The sequence below is a fragment of the Mus musculus genome, chromosome 10 (genome assembly GCF_000001635.26).
Source record: "Mus musculus strain C57BL/6J chromosome 10, GRCm38.p6 C57BL/6J".
NCBI lineage: Eukaryota > Metazoa > Chordata > Mammalia > Rodentia > Muridae > Mus > Mus musculus.
In genome coordinates, this window is record NC_000076.6 from 61527887 (window position 1) to 61548686 (window position 20800).

A 20800-nucleotide genomic window follows, 5' to 3' on the forward strand; every position below is an offset into this window, starting at 1 on the left:
AAACAAGCATAAAACACTGCTCCTGTATGAGGAATGAGCAGGTAAATCTCAGACCCCCTCCCTGATCTCGGCTGGGCGCTGGATGGAGACCAGGAAGCAGAGACAGATCTGGACGGGCAAAGCTTGGTCCAGCAAGCGGGAAGGACTGGTGTGGTGGCTCAGGGGGAAGCAGACAAGAGCTTCTCCGTGCACGCGGATGAGCAAGGAGGCAGGAGTAGTCTGGGTGGAGGTTGCAGAGCCCAGTGAGCTGTTTCTGCAAAGCTCTAGTGCTTGTGACTGGGGACTGGGAGGGGCGTGGGGCGGGGCTTGTTTCCCAGAAGAGTGTGTGTGTGTGTGTGTGTGTGTGTGTGTGTGTGTGTGTGTGTGTGTGTGTGTGTGTATACACTCTGACCTAGCTGGTTTCTCTTTTCTGTCCTTTCTGGTGTCTGCTTCTTTCCACAGGTGAGGTGGGATCTCACAGCCAGCAGGCTTCTCAGGCTGTTAGCTCATGTCTCTAGCTGAAATCAGAAAGAACCATCCTAGGAACTTCTCTGTACACAAAATCACCCCAAGGCTAGATGCATCAGGCCATCTGAGTGTGAGTCTAGGCTTTGGCATTAATGCAGGCCATTCTGAAGCATTGACAGCTAGAGTTGAGACCCACATAGTTCAGGGCTTATCAGCACAAATGTCTATGAGACTAGCCTGAGTGTAAGGAGTAACTTGTATTGAGCACGTGGCAGTAGGGAGTAATGGGGACTTACCCATCGCCCACTAGTATGTGTGTCAGCTGGGTTGCCACTAGAGAAGATGGGCTGGAGGCGTCTGTTCTTCTGATCATGTATCCAGTTTGTATTTCCTGAGACAGGGTCTCTTGTAGCCAAAACTGTTGTCAGACTAACCATGGAGCCAGAGATGATGTCAAACTTCCCAGTCTTCCTCTCTCTACCTTCCAAGCACTGGGATTATAGCCATACACTCCCATGCCTGCCTCCTGAGGACTACTCAATAAGCAATTATTAAATAAGCAGTTGGTGAGAGAGTTTTCCCTAGTGTCATGTTACATGAAAGCCCAAATGGATGCATTTGCGATGTAGATCTAGCTTGTAAAATATTGGCATGGCCTTTAGCATCCTACTTCATGGAAGAGGATGAAGAATCAAGGAGGGAAGGTGTCTTAGTTTCGGTTTCATTGCTCTGAAGAGACACCATGACCAAAGCAGCTCTTATAAAGGACGGCATTTCACTGGGGCTGGCTTACAGTTTCAGAGGTTCAGCCCGTTATCATCTTGGTGGAAAGCATGGCAGCGTCCAAGCAGACTGGTGCTGGAAGGTTCTAGAGTTCTACAGCACCCAGGAGGAGGTTCTCTAGTCTACACTGGGTGGAGCTTGAGCACTAGGGGTCCTTAAAGCCCGCCTATGCAGTGACACACTTCCTCTAGCAAGGCCACATCTGTTCTAACAAGGCCACACCTCCTTGACATGGACCAAGCATTCAAACCACCACAGAAGGACTTGGCTGAGGTCCCAGAGCAGAATCTTCAGGACTTAGACCCAAGTGGGCCACCCTACAGTATTAGATCAAAGGTCTTGTAATGTTATACCCAGCAGTAACCCCCACCACACCCTCATGTAGCTCAGACTGACCCAACTCTCTATTTGGTTGAAGAAGACCTTTAACTTTATAATCCTTCTGCCTCTGTCTTCTAAGTGTTGAGATGATATGTCCATCTTATATGGTGCTGGGGGCTTCATCATATTGGGTAAGCCACACCCTCAGTCCTGGGTGTTTTTGCTCTAGAGAGAGAGGTGGTAGGGATGTCAGAGTCCCAGGAAGAGCACTTGGACAGAGGGAGATTCTGTATGCTTATTGTTCATCTAACACTTTCGCACCTGCAGTCTTCCAGACCTGGGTCTAGAGGTGGGAAAACACAGGAAGCCAGTAAGCCTTGAGTCTCCTTGAAGGAGCCCTGGGTGTGCGCTCATCCATACCTCTGCCCCACACCCCAAGGGCTCAGACGCTGGCAAGGGCAGACTGCGGGAGAGTAGACTGCTGGGCAGAGGAATTGATACTTCCTGATAGCAGTGGGGGCTGGAGAAAGAGATTTCAGAGAGCTGTCAGCAGCAACTTGGGAGAAGTGCTGCCCAGGGCTACCTGCACCCCTGAGCTCTCTCCAATACCATTGGATCAGACCAAATGCCTGTTGAAGAATGCCGTTTGAACTCTTGTCTCTACCCCCACCAGCTGCTAACTCCTATATCCCTCAGCTTGGTGTTTCAAAGGGAAAGGCAGCTCTGCTAATTGGATTTCGTACAGTGGATTGTAGGCTGTAGTGGCCAGGAGCTGGGGGTTTCGGGGAGAGCGAGTGTTTGAGCCAAGGCCCATTGGCTCTTAGAGATAGCTCAGAGCCCAAGTCTTTGTTGTGACTTCTCTTTCAACAGTGCACACGCACACACCCATACTGTGCTTTATAAGTATGGAGAAGGAGGAGGTAGCAGCAGCCTTGTTGACAAGACTCCTGTGCCACTTTCTGGGCTCTTGACTGAGCAGTTTCCATGTCAATTGTACCCTGCCTGCCTCACAGGCTTCCAAGGGTACCCTAGGGGAGAACTCTCTCTGTGAGGCTCTTGGCTTCCCAGGGTCGGGGCATCTTTGAGTCTACACTTCCATGTCCCTCACTCGTTTTGTATGAAATGAAAAGGCAGGACTTTGTCTGCAATGTCCTAAGACTCAGCTGATTGGCTGGATGTCTAGCATCTAGGACACCTTAGGTTCAGTCCCTAGAAGTGTATAAACCAGTTGTGGCAACGTGTACCTGGGATCCCAGAACTCCAGGGCTAGAGGCAAGAGGATCAGGAGTTCAAAGTCACCTTCTGCCACCTGGCCCGTGGGAGGCCAGCCTGAGATATCATAGCATGTTTTAGAAATAAAACAGCACGGCCTGAGTGGGGGAAGGGATCAGATAGAGCCAGTGTGAGTGGCAGGTGGCCTGGGGAAAGGATCTCAGTGACTGGGTGTGGCTCTTCTTTGTGCCTGTCCACTCGCTTGCTCTCTGCTCTCACAACTCCCTTGATTGGTTATATCTTGGACTTGCTAGGTAGGAGGAGTGTGAGACATCCCTAAGACATACCTAAGAGAAACGTATGTGTGTCTCCCATCCGCCATGAGACACTTGGAGATCCCTGTCCTTGTAATGGAGGTCCCTGTCCTTGTAATGGAGGTCCCTGTCCTTGTAATCTGCTATAGAGCAGGAAGCCAAATCCATCATGTGCACTTGGCAGAGGCTGCAGAGCAGGCTGGGGACCAAGAATGCTTCTTAGTGGTACAAAAGCAAGGGTTTCGGTCTGAGTGACTGTTTGGGCAACTGCTAATGGCTTGCTACAAGCAGGCATCCTTGGTGATAGTCTAGAGTTAGACAGAGCTAGGTTTAGCTTTCTCCTCATGATCCAGTTGGATATAGAGACAAAAATCAGGGAAGTTTAACCAGGTATGATAGCTCAAGCCTGTAAGCCCAATACTTGGGAGGCAGAGGCAGAAGAACCCAGGGGTTCAAAGCCAACTCATTTACTCTGCCCCCCACCCCCAATTTCAGAAGCTGTGCACTATTGAGTCCTGGCCTTTCAATGCTTGTTATAGGGGTTATTGTTTTGCTTTTTGAACCGTTGTTCTAGACAACAGTTCCTCTGATGTCTGACTTAAAGTGAGCAAGTCTCAGCTAAGGTTTCTATTGGTGCAACAAAACACCATGACCAAGAAGCAAGCTGGGGAGGAAAGGGTTTATTGGGCTTACACGTACATCCACATTGTAGTCTGTCACTGAAAGGAACCTGCTTTCTTACAGAACCCAGGACCACCATCCCAGGGGTGGCACCACCCACAATGGGCTGGGCCTCCTTCATCAGTCACTAATTTAAGAAAATGCCTTACAGCTGGATCTTATGGGGGCATTTTCTTAATTAAGGGTCCCTCTTTTCAGATAACTCTAGTCTGTGTGTCAAGTTGGCATAAGACTAGCTGTCACATCAAGTGCCCTGGGCTAGTAGGTCCAGGAAATCGGCTTCTTGTGCTACAGGTTGCAGATCAATATTCTGTTTGATGCTGGCTTTCACTGTTGTCAGTAAATTCAGTCTTTTGTGAGGCAGGAGCGGTAGTAAACACCTGTGACCCCCCTTGAGAGATAGAAGCAGGAGAAATAGGAGTTCAGATTATTCTCAACTGCATAGAAAGCTGGAGGCTAGCCTGGGCTATGTGAGACCTTAACAAACAAAAAACAAAATTCAATCTCTCATACCTTTGCCTTTGACCCAATCCAGTGGATGCTCGCAAAGTCTCTGTCTGGGTCACCTTGTGGGATGTCCAAACAAATAATAGAGAGTACAGAAACCCACATTCACTGGGCACTCCAATCTCCTGGGCCCAGGGGTATAGATTTCTTTTTCTTTTTTAAATTTCATTTTATTATTTTGTGTGTATGAGTGTTTAGCCAGCATATATGTCTGGGCAGCACTTGTATACCTGGTGCCCAAAGAGGCCAAAAGAGGGTTTTGGAACTAGAGTTACAGACAGTTGTGAGCAGCCATAAGGACAATAGATGATTCCCTGGAAGAGAAGACAGTGCTCTTAACCTCTGAGCCATCTCTCCAGCTCACCCCCCCACACACACACCTTTGCCCATGATTTGTTATCATTGTAAGGCCAGCATCATTTGGGAATGACAAGACTTAAGAACTACATAGCCCCCGAGGTCCTCAATGTTTGACAGGGGAGGCAGATGTACAAACCAGCAACATCAAAACTTAAGGACTTGCCTGCTGATGAGTTGCTGGTGAAAGACTCCGAGGCGTGGGTGGGATCTCTGGAAGCTCTAGGGAAGTAATTTAAAGTTGGGATTGATGGATGAGGAGGTGTCTGCCTGATAAGTAAGCTGAAGTTTCTGTAGCAGCCTTCAGTAGCTTTAAGGGATGATTGGTAAATGACTGTTAAAAATGTTACAAGACCGAATTATGCAGAGAGCAGAAGGATGGGTCTCCTCCACTCAGGCAAGGCCAGTAAGGCTTGGGGCAGCTGGGAGTATATTATGGATGAAGTTGGACCAGGAGGCTTGGGCTATCTGGTCAACCAGCCTGGGCGTCTCAGTAAAGGCTAAGCTAACCCAAAGTCTCTATTGTAGGGAAAGCAGGCTTGGGAGAGCTGGGCTCAGGGATAAGGTTCTGTCTGGATTAAGTGTCAGAGAGTGGGGTGAAGGGCATTGTGACACCCGATCCTTGGAGTGTGAAGCTGGGATGTCTCACGATTTCCACGGTGATGGACTTGTTTGCTTGTCCAAGATGGTCTCACGCAACCTAGGCTTACCTCCAACTCTCTATGTATCCAAGGGTGACCACTGACTCCCAGTCCTCTTCCTCTGTGCTGATTCACAGGTGCGCACCACTGCACCGAGCTGTAATGAGTGACACCGCTCTTTCTGGGTCCTTCCCTAAGTGGTGTGTTCCCTGAGCCCTCCAGCTGACAGGAAGACCTCTATCTAGGTAGCTGGCACCCTGTGAAGCTCAAAGCTGTGCTCTGTGTACTCCAGCTCAGGCTTGCAGGCTCCCCTCGGGGCCTATCTGTTCCGGGCTTCTCAGCTTAACAGGCTGCCATCATTCTCACCACAGGAGCCCTCCGGGTAGTGACTCCTTTGATTATTGCCAGAGAAAATTACAATTTACTTCATTGCCTCAGCCAAAAAGACAGGAGCACAGGGAGCTTCATCCTTTCTGTCTGGCAAGCCACCCTGTGAGAGGACTGCGCTGTCCTGCACTGGGAGCAGGGGGCTTAGGGGGTTTGAGGGGACTGGGACAATGTGGACAGTGTCCTAGGATGGCTTATTTTCCTTCTGGTGTACTAGAAAAAGGAGGCTGGGCATGGGTGGGGGAGGGGGAGGTGCTCTGGGGCATGATAAATCTCCCGAGCTGTGAATGGATTGAGCCATCCTCACATAGAGGGTCAGATGGTAGGACCAAGTGCGACCAAAGTTGCAGGACACTGCGCCTTCACTTCATGCTCTCCATGGTCCCTTGTGCTAACTTTTCCTCAGCTCGGGTCCTTTAGCAAAGGAAAGAGGCAAGGATAGAGAAAGGGGCGGGGCCTGCTGGCCAGACACAGAAGGACCACTGAAGTGGGGTGCCCACGTCTTAGCTGTTTCTGGGGATGAGTCAGAGCTACTGTCGGGGCACACATTTCCCGCTTCTGCAGCATAGATCCCAATTAGAGTCATGGAGCTCAGAAGGACCCATCTCCACGGGACAGCCATCATCGCTGTCCCTAAGAATTCTACCAGGACCGGAGGAGGTGACAGAGGTGCGTGGTGGTCTCTGGCTTCAGCCCGTGCTTTCTGTCCTCATGGGTGTCTAATCCTGGGTAATGCAGCAGAATACAAGTTTAAATGTTTGTGCTAACTGCTGGGAGACAGAAAGATCGTGTACCAGAGACCAAAAGGCCTGTAGCGCTGAAAGAAATCAGTTCCCCTCGCAAGGGAGCTGTGCCATCTGCCACTCACGCACCTCCATTCCTGCTCTTTGGCTCTCTAGCCAGGGACAGTGTGCTGGTACAAAGGCGGGGGGGGGGCACACCCAGAACTCAGGGACAGTGTGCTGGTACACAGGGCACTGGTGGGGCACACCCAGAACACAGGGACAGTGTGCTGGCACACAGGGGGAGGGGCACACTCAGAACACAGGGAAAGTGTGCTGGTACACATGGGGAGGGGCACACTCAGAACACAGGGACAGTGTGCTGGTACACAGGGGGAGGGGCACACTCAGAACACAAAGACAGTGTGCTGGCACACAGGGGGAGCACCCCAGTACACAGGGACAGTGTGGTGGCCCACAGGGGGAGGGACACATCTAGAACACAGGGGGAGGACACACCCAGAACACTGGGGGAGGACACACCCAGAAAACAGGGCCAGTGTGACTGAATTATCTATCTTCCAGCTCAGTTCCCAAGCTCACATTTTCCAACCCCTGAGTGACAAAGGACTTTGCATTTATCCCCACCCCCCCCTTTCCCTGAGCTCTCTGCACAGATTTCCTTTGCTGCTGTGCTCCAGGCCCCTCAGTGCTGTGCCCTCCCCCACCCCTTTCCATTTCCCTTTGGTTGCTCCCAGCCCCACCACATCTGCAGAGCTCCACCACATCCTTTGAAAGAATGGGTCCTGTCTGCCTGTTTATTTTTGAATAGGCAATAGACACACAATGCAGTGGTCCAGTCAAAGGGAATAATAGGGGGAAATAAGTCTCTCTCGTTCCCCCCACCCCCCGAAATCTAATTCCCTGCCCAGCAGCAGCTGTCTCTGCCAGCTCTTGAGATGTTGCTAGCCCATGAAATAGAAATTTATCTAGTATTAGTGACATTTACAGCGTCCCATAGCAGACATCTTTGTGAATCCCTTCCAAGTATAAATTGCTTAAAATCGTTACAGTCCTCTCACCTCTTCCCTGCCCTCTGCCTCTGCCTCCTCTTCTCTCCCTCACCGTGTTTCTAGCTCTCCTGATATTCTTCCCTTCTCTCAGAGAGCACAAGGAATTTGCCCAAGGTCATACAGCAAGAGGGTGGGGCTGAGACCATTCACTAGAAAAGCATACATGTATCCTTTTACGTTCTAGTTATTTCTTTAACTCCGGTGGATGCTGGTCTAGCTAGGGATGTAGCTCACTTGGTAGAATGTTCCTGTGGGTGTGCACAAAGCCCCGGGTTTGATCCCCAGCACCGCTAAACCTGGCATGGTGGTGTATGCCTGTAGTGGTAATACTTGGAAAATACAGACTCAAGAATCAAGAGTTCAAGGCCACCCTCTGCTGCCTAGGGCATATGAGTCACTCCTGGGCAATATGACATGAGAACAGCACTAACAAAACTACCTTTATGAGGCTTAGTTAGGGTTTCACTGCTGAGAACAGACACCATGACCAAGGCAAGTCTTATAAGGGCTACATTTAATTAGGGCTGGCTTACAGGTTCAGAGGTTCAGTCCATTATCATCAAGGCAGGGAGCATGGCAGCATCCAGGCAGGCGTGGTGCAGGAGGAGCTGAGAGTTCTACATCTCCATCTGAAGGCTGCTAGTGGAAGACTCACTTCCAAGCAGCTAGGAGGAGGATCTTAAAGCCCATGCCCACAGGCACACACTTCTTTCAACAAGGCCAGATCTTCTAATAGTGCCACTCCCTGGGCCAAGCATATACCAGCCATCACAGAGGCCTTTCTGGTGGCAGAACAGTCAATACTTTCTTTTACTCACAGGCCCTCTGGCCGTCCCCACAGTTCAGTCGGGAGTGTGTTTCCTGGAAGCTTGCCCTGTTGCTTCCTCTCTGACTTGACACCCACCGGAAGCTGGGTGTGTCCCACCTGGCAGCACGCATCATCCCTTGGAAGGACGCTTAGCTGCCCCACTGACGCCTAGCTCTGCCAGAGTAGGCAGGGACAGCTGTTCAGGAATGCCGGGTCAGAGCCTCCTCGCTGGCTGAACCTTGCCGGGTAGGCTGGCACATGCCCTTACAGAGCAGCTGTGCTGTCACATACAAGGCCAGCCTTTCCGTGCCCCCTGCCACCCCCCCCCCAACGGAATCGGCTGTTTTTCTCTTCCTCCAGGGTTAATGGGAGTCAGCCCTGGCAGCGGTCCAAAGCATAGCGGAGTCAGGAGGGATAAGAGGAACTTGCCGAAGGCAGGTTTCATCTGACAAACACTAGATACCATAGCTCGCAGGCAGGAGGGGGTCATTGAGCAAGGGATTGTCACCGCTGGGGCTGCTCGCACCGGGGGTAGCTCCAGAGCAGTATGCAGCAGGCTCTTCTTTCGTGGGATTCCCAAGTAGTCTAGCTCTGACCCCTAAGACAGTCCTTCAGACCTGAGCCCCTCAGCCAGAAGACACTGGGCAAGTCACCTGGGTGCTGTGATCCTAGGCTGAAGAGCAAAGCCAGGCCTTGGCCTCTGGCCATGTCTAGGTAGAAGGAATGTCAACACAATCAGATCAAGTGGCTAGGGCTGTTTTCTCTGACATAGAAACAGTAGGCAAAACAAAACAAAACCAAAAACCCCACAGGGCCCCAGAGCAGGCCATATGGAAGATAGAGTGGAACAGTAGACAGCTTTGCTGGCCCCAGTTGGGTCTCTCTAAGCCTTACTCGTTCCTTTTCCACCAGTCTGTTTTGTGTTGTCCTAACGAAACACCTAAAGCTGAGAAATTTACAAAGTGAAGAGGTTTTGGCTCCCAACTGAGGCGGCTACAGTGGCTTGAACAGTAACGCCCTGGTGTCCTGGCTAGGGTGCCTGCCTGGTTGCATCACAGTGTAGCTAAGAGGGAGTCGCTGCATTGGGTAGCTTCTCTGTAAAGTGACTCACACTCTTGAGAACTATCCCACCCTGCAAGAAAGGCACAGGTCCCTTGGTTCATAGCCTCCCCCTCTGCACTCCCTTCCCCATAATAAACACCGTGTACTGAAGGAAGATAAAATATTGTAACTTGTGAGTTGTTTAAGAGCCCACTGTCCCGATGAAAAGGTATTCAAGGACAAATGGGGCTACATTATCTAAGTTCACACCATCTGGCTGGAACCTCCTTTCTGTTACCCCTTGGCGCTGAGTAAAGTCATATACATCAACTGGTTGTTATGTGAACAAAAAGATAAGCCCCCAGCCCACAGGAACAAAGTCCTGATGCACTGTGTTCTTTCTGTTAATGTTTGAATAAGCCAATAGTGTGTCACTATGCTGAATTCCACACCCCTAAGCCCCTTACCCCATAAAAGCCCCTGGCTTTTGAGCCTTGGGGCGGGCATCTGTTATCTCCTGTGTGGGATTCATGCCGGTCCGGAGCTCCGTAATTAAACGTCCTCATGTAATTACAGCGAGTGGGTCCTCGTGTTTCTTTGGGTGCTCTCACACTCCCGAGACTAGAGTGGGGGTCCCCGAAAGGGGGTCTTACAGTACTTGCTGCCCACTTCCCACTTTCGGAGACGGGGTCTCTCCATAGCCTTGGCTGGCCTGAGCCTCATTCTGTAGACTCAAACTCATAAAGATCTGCCTGCCTTTGCCTCCCCAAGTGCTGGGATTAAAGGCATGTGTGGCACACCTGGAACACTGGTTCTACATCTTAAAGTCCCCTACCCCAGTTCCCTCCTTCCCCAGGGGTCAGGCTTACAGCACAAGCGCATTGGGGGATGCTCAAACCCAGTCTGAACTGTGAGCATGGGGAAGCATTCACTGCACAGTGGGTGATCCTGTGTGGTTAAAGACAATTTGCTCGGTGCTTAGTAGCCATCATCCCTGTGACAGGATTCAACATCACCATGGAAACACACCTCTGGGCATACCTGGGACGGTCTTCTCAGAAAGGTTTAACTGAGAAAAGAAGACCCACCCTGAATGTGGGCAGCATATTCCCTGTAGATACAGAAGCATAACCACATCCCCATCTTAAAAGTACTGCAGGTTTCCATCCTGGTGTCAGCACAGCCGTAGAGTGTGTTGTTGGCTTAGTTCCTCAAGGTTTTTGTTTTTTTTGTTTCTGTTTTTTTTGTTTTTTGTTTGTTTTGATAACCTGGTGTCTCTCAGCTGGCATTTGTTCCTTTTTTACCAACGTTAAGAAAGTTGAGAGTTAGCAAAGCATTACTTAGTCTGTCCCTTAGGCTTCTTTTCCTCTCCCTTTCTGTGTAATTAGCATCTCTTTTAAGGTTCGATTGGCTCTTTCTATAATTACTTGTCCCGTGGGACTGTGTGGTATACCAGAGACATGCTTTGTATTGTAATATACAAAGAGTTGCTTTATCTTATTGAATACATATGTGGGAACACTGTCAGTTTTAATTTGTGCAGGGATCCCCATAATTGCCATTATTTCCAATAGGTGTGTAATTACACAATCAGCCTGTTCAGAGTTTAAAGCAATTTCCCGTTGAAACCCTGAGTACAAGCCAGTATTATGGCACAGATACCTTTGTTTTCCAAATTCTGCAAAGTAGAAAACATCCATCTGCCAGATGTCATTTCTTTTGGCTCCCCAAGGATTACTACCAGCAGGTAACAGAGTTGGGTTGCATAGAGAGCACGTAGGACATTTTATTATTTCTTTGGCTTGTGGCCAAGTGACGGAAAATTTTCTCTTTAAACTTTTCCCATTAATATGATGTTTTTCATGAAACTTTGAGGCTTCTAAGACATTTCCTATTAGTAATTGGTCAATTTCACCATTCCCTTGAGCTAATGGATGGTGAGACTGAATATGGAGTAATATATAATGGATAATTTCTACTTCTGATGGCCTGCTGCAATTGTATAAATGGCCACGTTAATTCTGAGTGATCAGGTACAAATTCAGCAGTCTCCAGATGCAAAACAGCTCTTTCTGCATATAAAGAATCAGTGATTATGTTAAGAGGTTCAGGGTAATCTAATAATACCATAAGGATTGTATACAATTCTGATTTTTGAACTGGACTTTTGACAACCTTGCTTACTTTATGATTTATAGCATAGCATACCACCTCATCTTGTTTGCATCAGTGTAAAATGTTGGTGCCTCTGGAATTGGCGTTCTCTTTACTCTATATATGTGGAAGAATCCAATTCGTTCTTTTTAAAATACTGTATACATTTGCTTTTCAGGTATTTGTTATTAATTTCACCCAAGTAATTATTTCAAGCTCTTTGCCAATCTTCATTGATCGTCCATAATGGCATAATCTCAGCATTTGTGAGAGGTACCACCATATCTGCCTAATCTGTCCCTGACAATTGATGTGGTCTTACTCTACTTTTTATAATTAATTCAGAAATGTTTTCTATATCTGCCCTCAACTTTTTACTCTGTTTATGAGCTAGGAAAATCCATTCCACAATACTATCTTCCCTTTGCATAATGAGCCCAGTAGGAGAAGGAGTTGAAAGGAAAATGACCAAAATACAATCAAGTTTAGGATCAATTTGATCAGCATATGCTTCTTGTAGTCTTTGTTCTACACGTTAACCCTTTTTCTGCTTCAGCTGTTAAACATCTTGGACTGTTTAAATTTGAATTTCCTAGTAATGTTTGAAACAACTTACTTAACTCATATATCCTTAATCTAATTGTAAACCTCAGCCAGTTAGTATCTCCCATTAATTTTTGAAAATTGTTAAGAGTTGACAGTTGGTCCCTAGGGGTCTGTACTTTTTGTGGTTCAATTTTTTTGTTGACTGATTCTGTAACCCTTGCTAAATTACATGCTTCTATTTTTATGGCTTCGCGCCTCCACCAGGACAACCATTGTCATGGTTGTCAAGCGTTTAGTACAGCTGACACCAGTCCCTTCCAATCTTGTGGGATCACTCCATGCTGCATAGCCCAGGTATCTAGCATTTCTTTAATGGATGGATTCCCTGACATTGTGACCTGGGCTTGCTTCCCTGAGCATGTGAGGGAGGGTGGCTGCCATGGCCTTCATTTTCATCTCCCCGGCACCAGACAGAGCCTTCTTGGCTCTAACTTCCCTGGTTAGAGGACCCTGCCTCTGCCATCCCTGCATTGATTGATGGCAGAGCTGAAGAGTTGTGAGGAAAGTAAGGTCCCTGGTGAACAGGAATGACGCTTCTGTGGCCACAGTGGTGCAGATAGGCTGTGGGATGAGGCCGCTAAGGCCTTCAGAGAATACTTGTAGTGTTCAGAGACAGGAGATACAGAGACAAGAGGAGATGGATGGATGGATGGATGGATGGATGGATGGATACACACATGATCGACACAGACATACTGTTACAGTTTGTATATGCTCAGCCCAGGGAGTGGCACTATTAGGAGGTATGGCCCTGTTGGAGTAGGTGTGTCACTGTGAGTATGAGCTTTAAGACTCATGCTACCTGCCCAGAAGCCAGTATTCTGCTAGCAACCTTCATTCAGATGAAGATGTAGAACTCTCAGCTCTTCCTGCACCATGCCTGCCCGGATGTTGCCATGTTCCTGCCTTGATGATAATGAACTGAACCTCTGAACCTGTAAGCCAGCCCTAAATATATGTTGTCCTTTATAAGATTTGCCTTGGTCGTGGTGTTTGTTCACAGCAGTAACACCCCAACTAAGACACATACATGTGTATATATACATATAGACATAGAGGGATATAGACAAAGATAAATACAAATATAAAAACATATAGACACAGACATAGGAACATAGCTATGTAGATACATAGAGAAAGAGACACATAAACTAGCATAGGTAATTGCACACCACACACACACACACACATACACGCACACACTTGAACACGTGCTCTTACATATAGATAGATATGCACATACAGAGAGAGATGTGTAGATATACGCTCTGGCTCCAGGGTGAGCTCCCAGGCTTATAATCTGCCTTCAGGGACGCACACTTCTTATATGTCTGAGCCACGCTGGGGCTCTAATTAGACTCAGGCCTGAATTGGTTTGACAAAGTCCATCATTTTTTTCCCCTTAATAACAGTTGTTGTGATCATGTCAGGAAATTACAAGTAACAAAATGGAGAGAGGGGAGTTCCTCCCAGCCTCTGCAGCATGTGCACCTCTTACCCTGCTGAGGTAGGGGTGTGTGTGTGTGTGTGTGTGTGTGTGTGTGTGTGTGTGTCTGTATCTGTGTGTCTGTGTGTCTGTGTGTGTCTGTGTCTCCAACTTTCCATCCAAAGGACGGGGGCAGCAGCAGGTCTGAGACATACTTCGCATGGACATACTGTATGTGGGTGATAGCAAGGCTATTTTATTAACTGTCCCAAACACTTGCTCCCATGTTACTAGGGACATGGTAGGACTCAGTTCTCTTCTCAGACACCATTAGAGGTACAGAAAAAGAGGTGGCCGGTGGCCCCAACATCCGAGACTGTTTTTCAGTCTGGGATTGGGAATAAAAGCATGCCTGCACCTCCATAAAACTCTTCATCCTCCCCAGGATGTGCTCCTCCCAGCCTCCATTCATAGATCTTTGCTGTAGGTTTTATGGATGTCTGTGTGAAGGGAGGCCCCATGCCAGGGGAGAGAGGGGCTCTCCTGCACTTCCCATCGTGCAGCAGGTGGCTGGATCCCATGGGACTCACAAACGCATGCTCTCGGCAGCAGCTCTCACCCTTCCTAACACTGAGGCCCTTTAATACAGCTCCTCATGTTGTGGTGACCCCCCACACCCATAAAGTTACTTGTGCTGCTACTTCATAACTGTCATTTTGCTACTGTTATGAACTGTAAATATCCAATGTATAGGATATCTGATATGCGACCCCTGTGAAAGACTCATTGAACCTACAGGTTGAGAACCACTGCTCTAGAGCCCGGTGCCCTGAGGCTCAAAGTCAGTCTGTGGGTGGTGGTAGTAAATGCCTTTAGTCCCAGAACTTAGGAGTCAGAGTCAGGAGGGTCTCTGAGTTCAAGTCCAGCCTGATCTACAGTTCAAGTTCCAGGATCACCAGGACTACACAGAGAAACCCTGTCTCAAAAAACCAAATCAATCAATCAATCAATCAATCAATCAATCAATCAATCAGTTAAAGTCAGTCTGGGTGTAGTGGCATACACCTTCAATCCCAACACTCTGGGCAGAGGAAGGTGGATCCTAGTGAGTTTGGGGCCAGCCTGGTCTGTGGAACTGGTTCTAGGACAGGCAGAGTTACATGGTGAGCCTTGTCTCAGAAAACAAAAGTGCTCTGTGAGGGCATAGCTTGAGGCCCTGGGTTGGATCTCCAGCCCTGCACAGTGATGCTGTAATCCAAACTCTCAGAAGACAGATGCAGGAGTAGCTGAAGTTTAAGGTCCCCCTCAGCTTCCTAGCTCACTTGAGGCTAGCCTAGTCAACATAACACCCTGTCTCAAAAGAAAAACATTTTTAAAAATGTTAAGAATTGGGGCACCTGAGATGGGTCAGTAAATGGAAGCACTTTTTAAAAAAAGATTTATTTTACTTATTATATGTAAGTACACTGTAGGTATTTTCAGACACACCAGAGAGGGCATCAGATCTCATTACAGATGGTTGTGAGCCACCATGTGGTTGCTGGGAATTGAACTCAGAACCTTTGGAAGAGCAGTCAGTGCTCTTTTAACCGCTGAGCCATCCCTCCAGCCCAATTGGAAGCACTTTACTAATATACAAGTCCAACACACACACACACACACACACACACACACACACACACTCACTCACTCACCACATCCCATAAATAATAACAGTAATTTTTCAAATTAAAAATTTAAAAAACCTGGGGCAGCAGTATGATTTATTAAGACAAGCTTGAGAGCCTGAGTTTGATCACTAGAACCTACAGCAGGAGAGAACCAGCCCCCAAAAAGTAGTCTCTGGCCTCTGCTGGAGCACCCCTGCACACATGTGCCCACACCCTCATGCACATGCACAGTGCACACACACTGAAAATAACAATGTCTTCAATGGTCGGGCATCACATTACCCCTGCTGTGTGAACTGCTATGCAGGGCCAGCTCCTACGTGGCCCATCGGGCTACATTGGCCAAAGAGAGGCAGCTGGGCAGCATGTGTGAGGAAAGTGAGAGCTTAGAGAACCACACTGCACAGAGCCTGAGCAACCGGTGGAGGTGGGCTCACCCTCCCGGGAATGAATACCCAGCTGCTGAGATGCTCCAGGGGTCCACCCCTGGGCGATGACCTCATCATCTTCCTCTGCTGTCATCTGCCTGGGGGCCTTTATCTGGCAGTCTTCAGTGAGGCTTGAACAGCGGTACTTTTTATAGCAAGCAATAATAGTTACTCTTTTGTTCTCTTTGGTGAAAAGAACAAATCAATGTAAGGAAGAATGATGATGTCCCCAGAGCTGGGGTGCTGCAGGATGTTTCAGCAGCGATGCTGAACCCCACTCCCTGCCCATTTGTTTACCCGCCCAGCATTACCAGGGCTCACTGTGGACTGAGCATTTGGGTTGCTTTCCTAGGGCAGCTTACGTCCTCAGGGCAGGAGGCAGACAGAATGCTGACGGGCAGGTATACTTAGGAAACGGTGGCTTTCCAGAGGCGGGTGCTTTAGATGGGATGGTGCCTGAGTAAAGATATAAATCAAATAAGGCAGCAGACCCGGCATACACACTGCAGAGAAGAACACTGTGGAAAGCAGGGACTGAGGCCTCCTGTATCTCCAGCACTTGAGAAACCGAGGCTAGAAGACCATCCTCAGCTACCTGATGGATTTGAGGCTAGCCCTGGCTGCAGGCAATCCCATCACCTCAAAAGAAAGGGAAAAGGGGAGGAGAAGAAAGGAAAGGAATGAATGAATCAGTCTGTCAATCAAACTTTAAGCATGAGGGCCCCAAGACAGCAGCCTGCTCAGCATGAGATAACGTTGCTTGTCAGGGCACAGTGGGTTAGATGTCTAACATTGCCCCCAACACTGTAACCCGGTAACCATTAACCAGGCAGCAGGGTTTGAGAGTCATGGGATTCCAGATGCCTGAATTGAGTGTTCTTCCTTCCTGAGCCTTCTGGGTACTGGATGACTGATAATGGACCCTTGGGCACTACTAATTGAACCTTGGGTTCAAGATTGTCACCAAAGAGAGGACACTGGGAGGCACCACGTGACATCCTCTCCCATCACTCATTGGATACTTACTAAGTGATCATGTAAGTCCTGACGGAGGCTGGACAAAGAAACAAAGAAGAATCACTTGAAGTTCCTGCCTTAGCACAGCAGAGCAGAGGACGTCCAGTGTAGCCAGTGGGTGTGGCATGTGCATAGCAGAGCAGAGGACGTCCAGTGTAGCCAGTGGGTGTGGCATGTGCGTAGCAGAGCAGAGGACGTCCAGTGTAGCCAGTGGGTGTGGCATGTGCATAGCAGAGCAGAGGACGTCCCGTGTAGCCAGTGGGTGTGGCATGTGCGTGCAAGGTGCATATCTGTGGGTCTGTGGTGCCTCTCTGTGCATGTGTGCACACTATGTGTGTTTGTGTGCCTGTGCGAGCATATGTGTGTATCTGTGGGTGTGTGGTTCCTCTGTGTGTATGTGCGCATGTGTATATGTGTGTGTGCACGTGTGTGTAAATGCATACATGGTCTGTGTGTGCAGAGGCTCTGCATAGGGGAACAAGGTTCCGAACCCTCACTGTGGCAGACCTTAAGGTGAGCTGTATGTATCTCAGGACAGGCCATAAGCCCAAGTCCTACATCACAGGGGCCCTATGAGAACAGAGCAGAGAGGGCTGGGCCGGCTACAGAGATAGAGTGAGTGCCAGCCTCGGGTTATGGGGGAAGCGCTGTAAAATAAACAGAAAGCTTTCTCCGGCTGCCACTCACGTAGCTTGCCGTGCTGCCTTTCATTTGCTGGTTAATGTCAAAGTAAAGAAAAATAAGGACTTAGGGTGAGTCACACCCTTCGTCTTCATGTCACACAAAATCTGTTTGAAGTGCAATTACGGCAGTTAGCTCACACGCAAAAGCCTGGAATTAGACAACTCGTGCTTTATCACTGGCTTCCAGAGGTGCTGTGAGTGGGCCAAAGAGACCCTTTCAGCCAGGCTCAGGAAAGTAAAAAGGAAAGACAGAAGTGGGCCATTCCCTGCCCTGGACCACCCACGATGCCAGGTGTCAGTATGTGCATGGTCAGACCTCATAATGGCTGTTCTGCTCTTAGTAGATGCCAGACTACCACGGTTCACACTGGCCCGATGTCTCCCTTAACAGAGAGGCCTTCCTGTCTCCCCAACTTTGAGAAGACAGACAACTCAGTCCCTCCATTTTTAACTCTGGGCATCAAAACCTGTTTGGTACCTGGCACCTGGGGCAGGGATGGCTCAGGGTCACTTCTGCCAAGATTCAGCCTCCAACTGGCCACCCACACCAGGTACACTGTAGTACTGCAGCCCAAGGTCCCTGGGCAGGGGTGGGATGAGGTAGATAACACAGGATACCCAAGCCTGACTGATGCTTCCTACTGCCGAGGGCTGCAGAAGTCCAGAGCAAAGCCTAGCACAGGCCTGGTAGATCAATGGGACCCAAAGGAGAGGGAAGGGAGGCTGCAGATGGCCCAGTGATGGAGGCAGACCAACTTGTGAACTCAGCTCTCACAACTCAGCTGCTTATAAAACAGAGCTGTAATGATGAAAGCTTTCAAGATGACATGTGGGAGCTAGCCATGCTGGGACACCCCTGTAACTCCAGAGCCTGGGAGGCCGAGGCAGGAAGATCTTGAGTTTGAGGCCAGCTGAAGCTATAATGAAACCGAGTCTCAAAACAGACAAAATGTTGCATATCGGCATTCCACTCCAAAGGAAAGGGACCCTATCCGACTGTGTCGGTCATACGTTCATAAACTTGGCTCTGGGTAGAAGAACTGAGGGACTTGGTGTGACATTTCAGGGTCTCCATTTCCTTTGGGCCAGACAAGAGTTGGGACAGTCATATCGTAGAAAAATAGCCTACTATAAGGTCACATGTGGATGGCTTTGCGTTCTTGCTCCCGGAGTGGCCTGTCCCCACTCCAGAAACAGAGACCCTTTTCCCTCCTTCTGGTGCTTTCTCTGTGTGAAATGACATAGCTCTGCACATCCCCACGGGGCAGGCACCTACCGGCCTCTCTGTCTGATAAGGAAACTGGGATCTAAATGGACATAATGCCTAAGTCAGCCGGAGTAGCCGGGATGGGGTTTGCACTTGAGCAGTGTCTCATGATTTCCCACTGTAGCCCTGCAGTGCACTCCTGCCCTGTTCCTCCTAGGTTGGTTTTGATTTTGTTTATTGCCTCTTCCTCTATGAGGGTCCCTGTGAGAGCCTCCGTCCTTCCTTCTGTACTGCATTTTTTATTTAACCATATTTCCAACAGTAATACTATAGCCACATGGTTACATCTGCCTTGTACTTTTTGTTGGTTTTAATGGAATAGAAAAAAGGACAGAAGCCGAACGTGGTGGCACACACCTTTAATCCCAGCACTTGGGAGGCAGAGGCAGGCAGATTTCTGAGTTCGAGGCCAGCCTGGTCTACAAAGTGAGTTCCAGGACAGCCAAGGCTACACAGAGAAACCGTCGGGCGGGCGGGGAGAAAAGAAATGCATATAACATGGACCGAGCTAATAAGCAAGTCATCCCAAAAGAGAAACCCCTCGGGTTAGTCAAGTTGTAGAAACATCCACTGCGTTTTGCAAAGCCTCTCTCCTCCGATTCATTAGCATCCCTGCCTCACCTCAAGTGAAACTGCTTCCTATTGTCTGTGGTCATTATTTCCTTGTTTTCTGTCACTGTCACCGGCTCAGGATCTTAACAGGGTTTGTTTTTCTGTGAGTTAAAGAACTAAAAGGCAGGAAAAAAAAAATCTCAAGTGTGGCGTGGAGTAGCAGGGGAGTTCTGGAAAAGAGCCGACAGTGGGAACTTGCGTCTTTCTTTCTTTTTGGTTGTTGTTGTTGATGATAGTGATTGTTGGGTCTCTCTAGGCAGTTCTGGCTGTCCTGGAACTCACTTTGTAGACCAGGCTGGCCTTGAACTCACAGAGATCCACTTGCCTCTGCCTCCTGAGTGTTGGGATTAAAGGTGTGCGCCATGATGCCTGGCCCAGGAGACTTCAGTGAAGCTTTTCAGCTTCAGCCTCTGCCCTGCTCCATCTCTCTCAGCCTCAGCCTTGCTCCATCTCTCTCAGCCTCAGCCTTGCTCCATCTCTCTCAGCCTCAGCCTTGTTCCATCTCTCTCAGCCTCAGCCTTGCTCCATCTCTCTCAGCCTCTGACCTGCTCTATCTCTCAGTGCTGTCTGGGCCTCCTCAGGAGGGTCCCTCACACAGGCCCTTCTCCCCTCGGGGGAAGAACCTGTTCACATCTGGTTGGTAGTAGCTATGTGGGAAATAAGGACACATGACAGAACCAGGCTTCCGCCAGCAGTCCTCGTGACACTTGGGCATATCCTGACACGTTCACAAGGCCTGTCTGAGAGAGCCATCACACTTGTATCTGGGCCCCAGCTTCTGTCAGGAGACCCTCCTACACAGCCAAAGTGGGATACCTCTGCTGGAGTAATGGCAGAAGAGGCCCTGGGCAGTGGTGGGTGCAAACAGACCAGGAGGCATCCTCTTGGTACCTTCCTGTGAGGTGGGGGTCTTTCTCAGTGCCCTCCTGGCCAGGGTACCAGGAAAAGGCCTCTGGGCAGGCCTCCCTTCCCTCCTAACTGTCCCTTCTTCAATCCTGTGGCAGAGCTACGCCTGGAGGGCAACTACCTCTTTCGACTCCCCAATGAGGTCAGCAGCCTGCAGCACCTCAGGGCCATTGACCTGTCCCGGAACCAGTTTCAAGACTTCCCAGAGCAGCTGACCACCTTGCCTGCACTGGAGACTATCAACCTGGAGGAGAATGAGATAGTGGGTGAGTGTGTGTGACTACCACCGCCTGAGGCTCTGAAGAGTGTAGACTGCTGGGAGGTTGGCTTGTTTGTTTGTTTGTTTGTTTGTTTGTTTGTTTTTTGAGGGCACAAGAAAGGCTCGAGTTTGTTGGGCCAAGACACCTGAGCAGGCAGTGGCCTGGGTAGATAACCACTGAAAAGCCCTGCCCCCCTGCCAGGTGCTAGCCTTCCATCAACAGCCTGGGTTCTTGTCTTCTATCTTCACACTAAGTAACTTCCCAGTGCTGAGCAGGGTCCACAAGCTAGGCCTGCTCAGATCAGTCGCGCAGGGCCCCCACCAGGAGGAAGCATCCTGTGACTGGTACCTCCTGGGAACATGGGACCCCAGGCTGGGCTCTGCCAGGGTTTGGAGTGTGCTCTGTCAGACCAAGGCCTTACAGAACCGAGTGGCCTCTCCAGCTCGGAGCCTGATGTCCCCAGAGAGGCAGGTGCTC

The 20800-nt window shown here is 49.2% G+C and overlaps 1 protein-coding gene across 4 annotated transcripts in view; it reads left to right on the forward strand.

Moving 5' to 3' along the window:
* The window catches only part of Lrrc20 (leucine rich repeat containing 20), a 107023-nt gene that overhangs the window by 52118 nt on the left and 34105 nt on the right, over window positions 1-20800 (forward strand). For 3 of the 4 annotated variants that reach the window (XM_006513472.4, XM_017313884.1, NM_153542.1), the window contains one exon: window positions 20162-20329. The exons of the other annotated variant lie outside the window; for it this stretch is intronic. In XM_006513472.4, the coding sequence (XP_006513535.1) occupies window positions 20162-20329 (168 nt within the window). The remainder of the gene's footprint in view (window positions 1-20161; window positions 20330-20800) is intronic. 4 annotated transcript variants of the gene reach the window in all.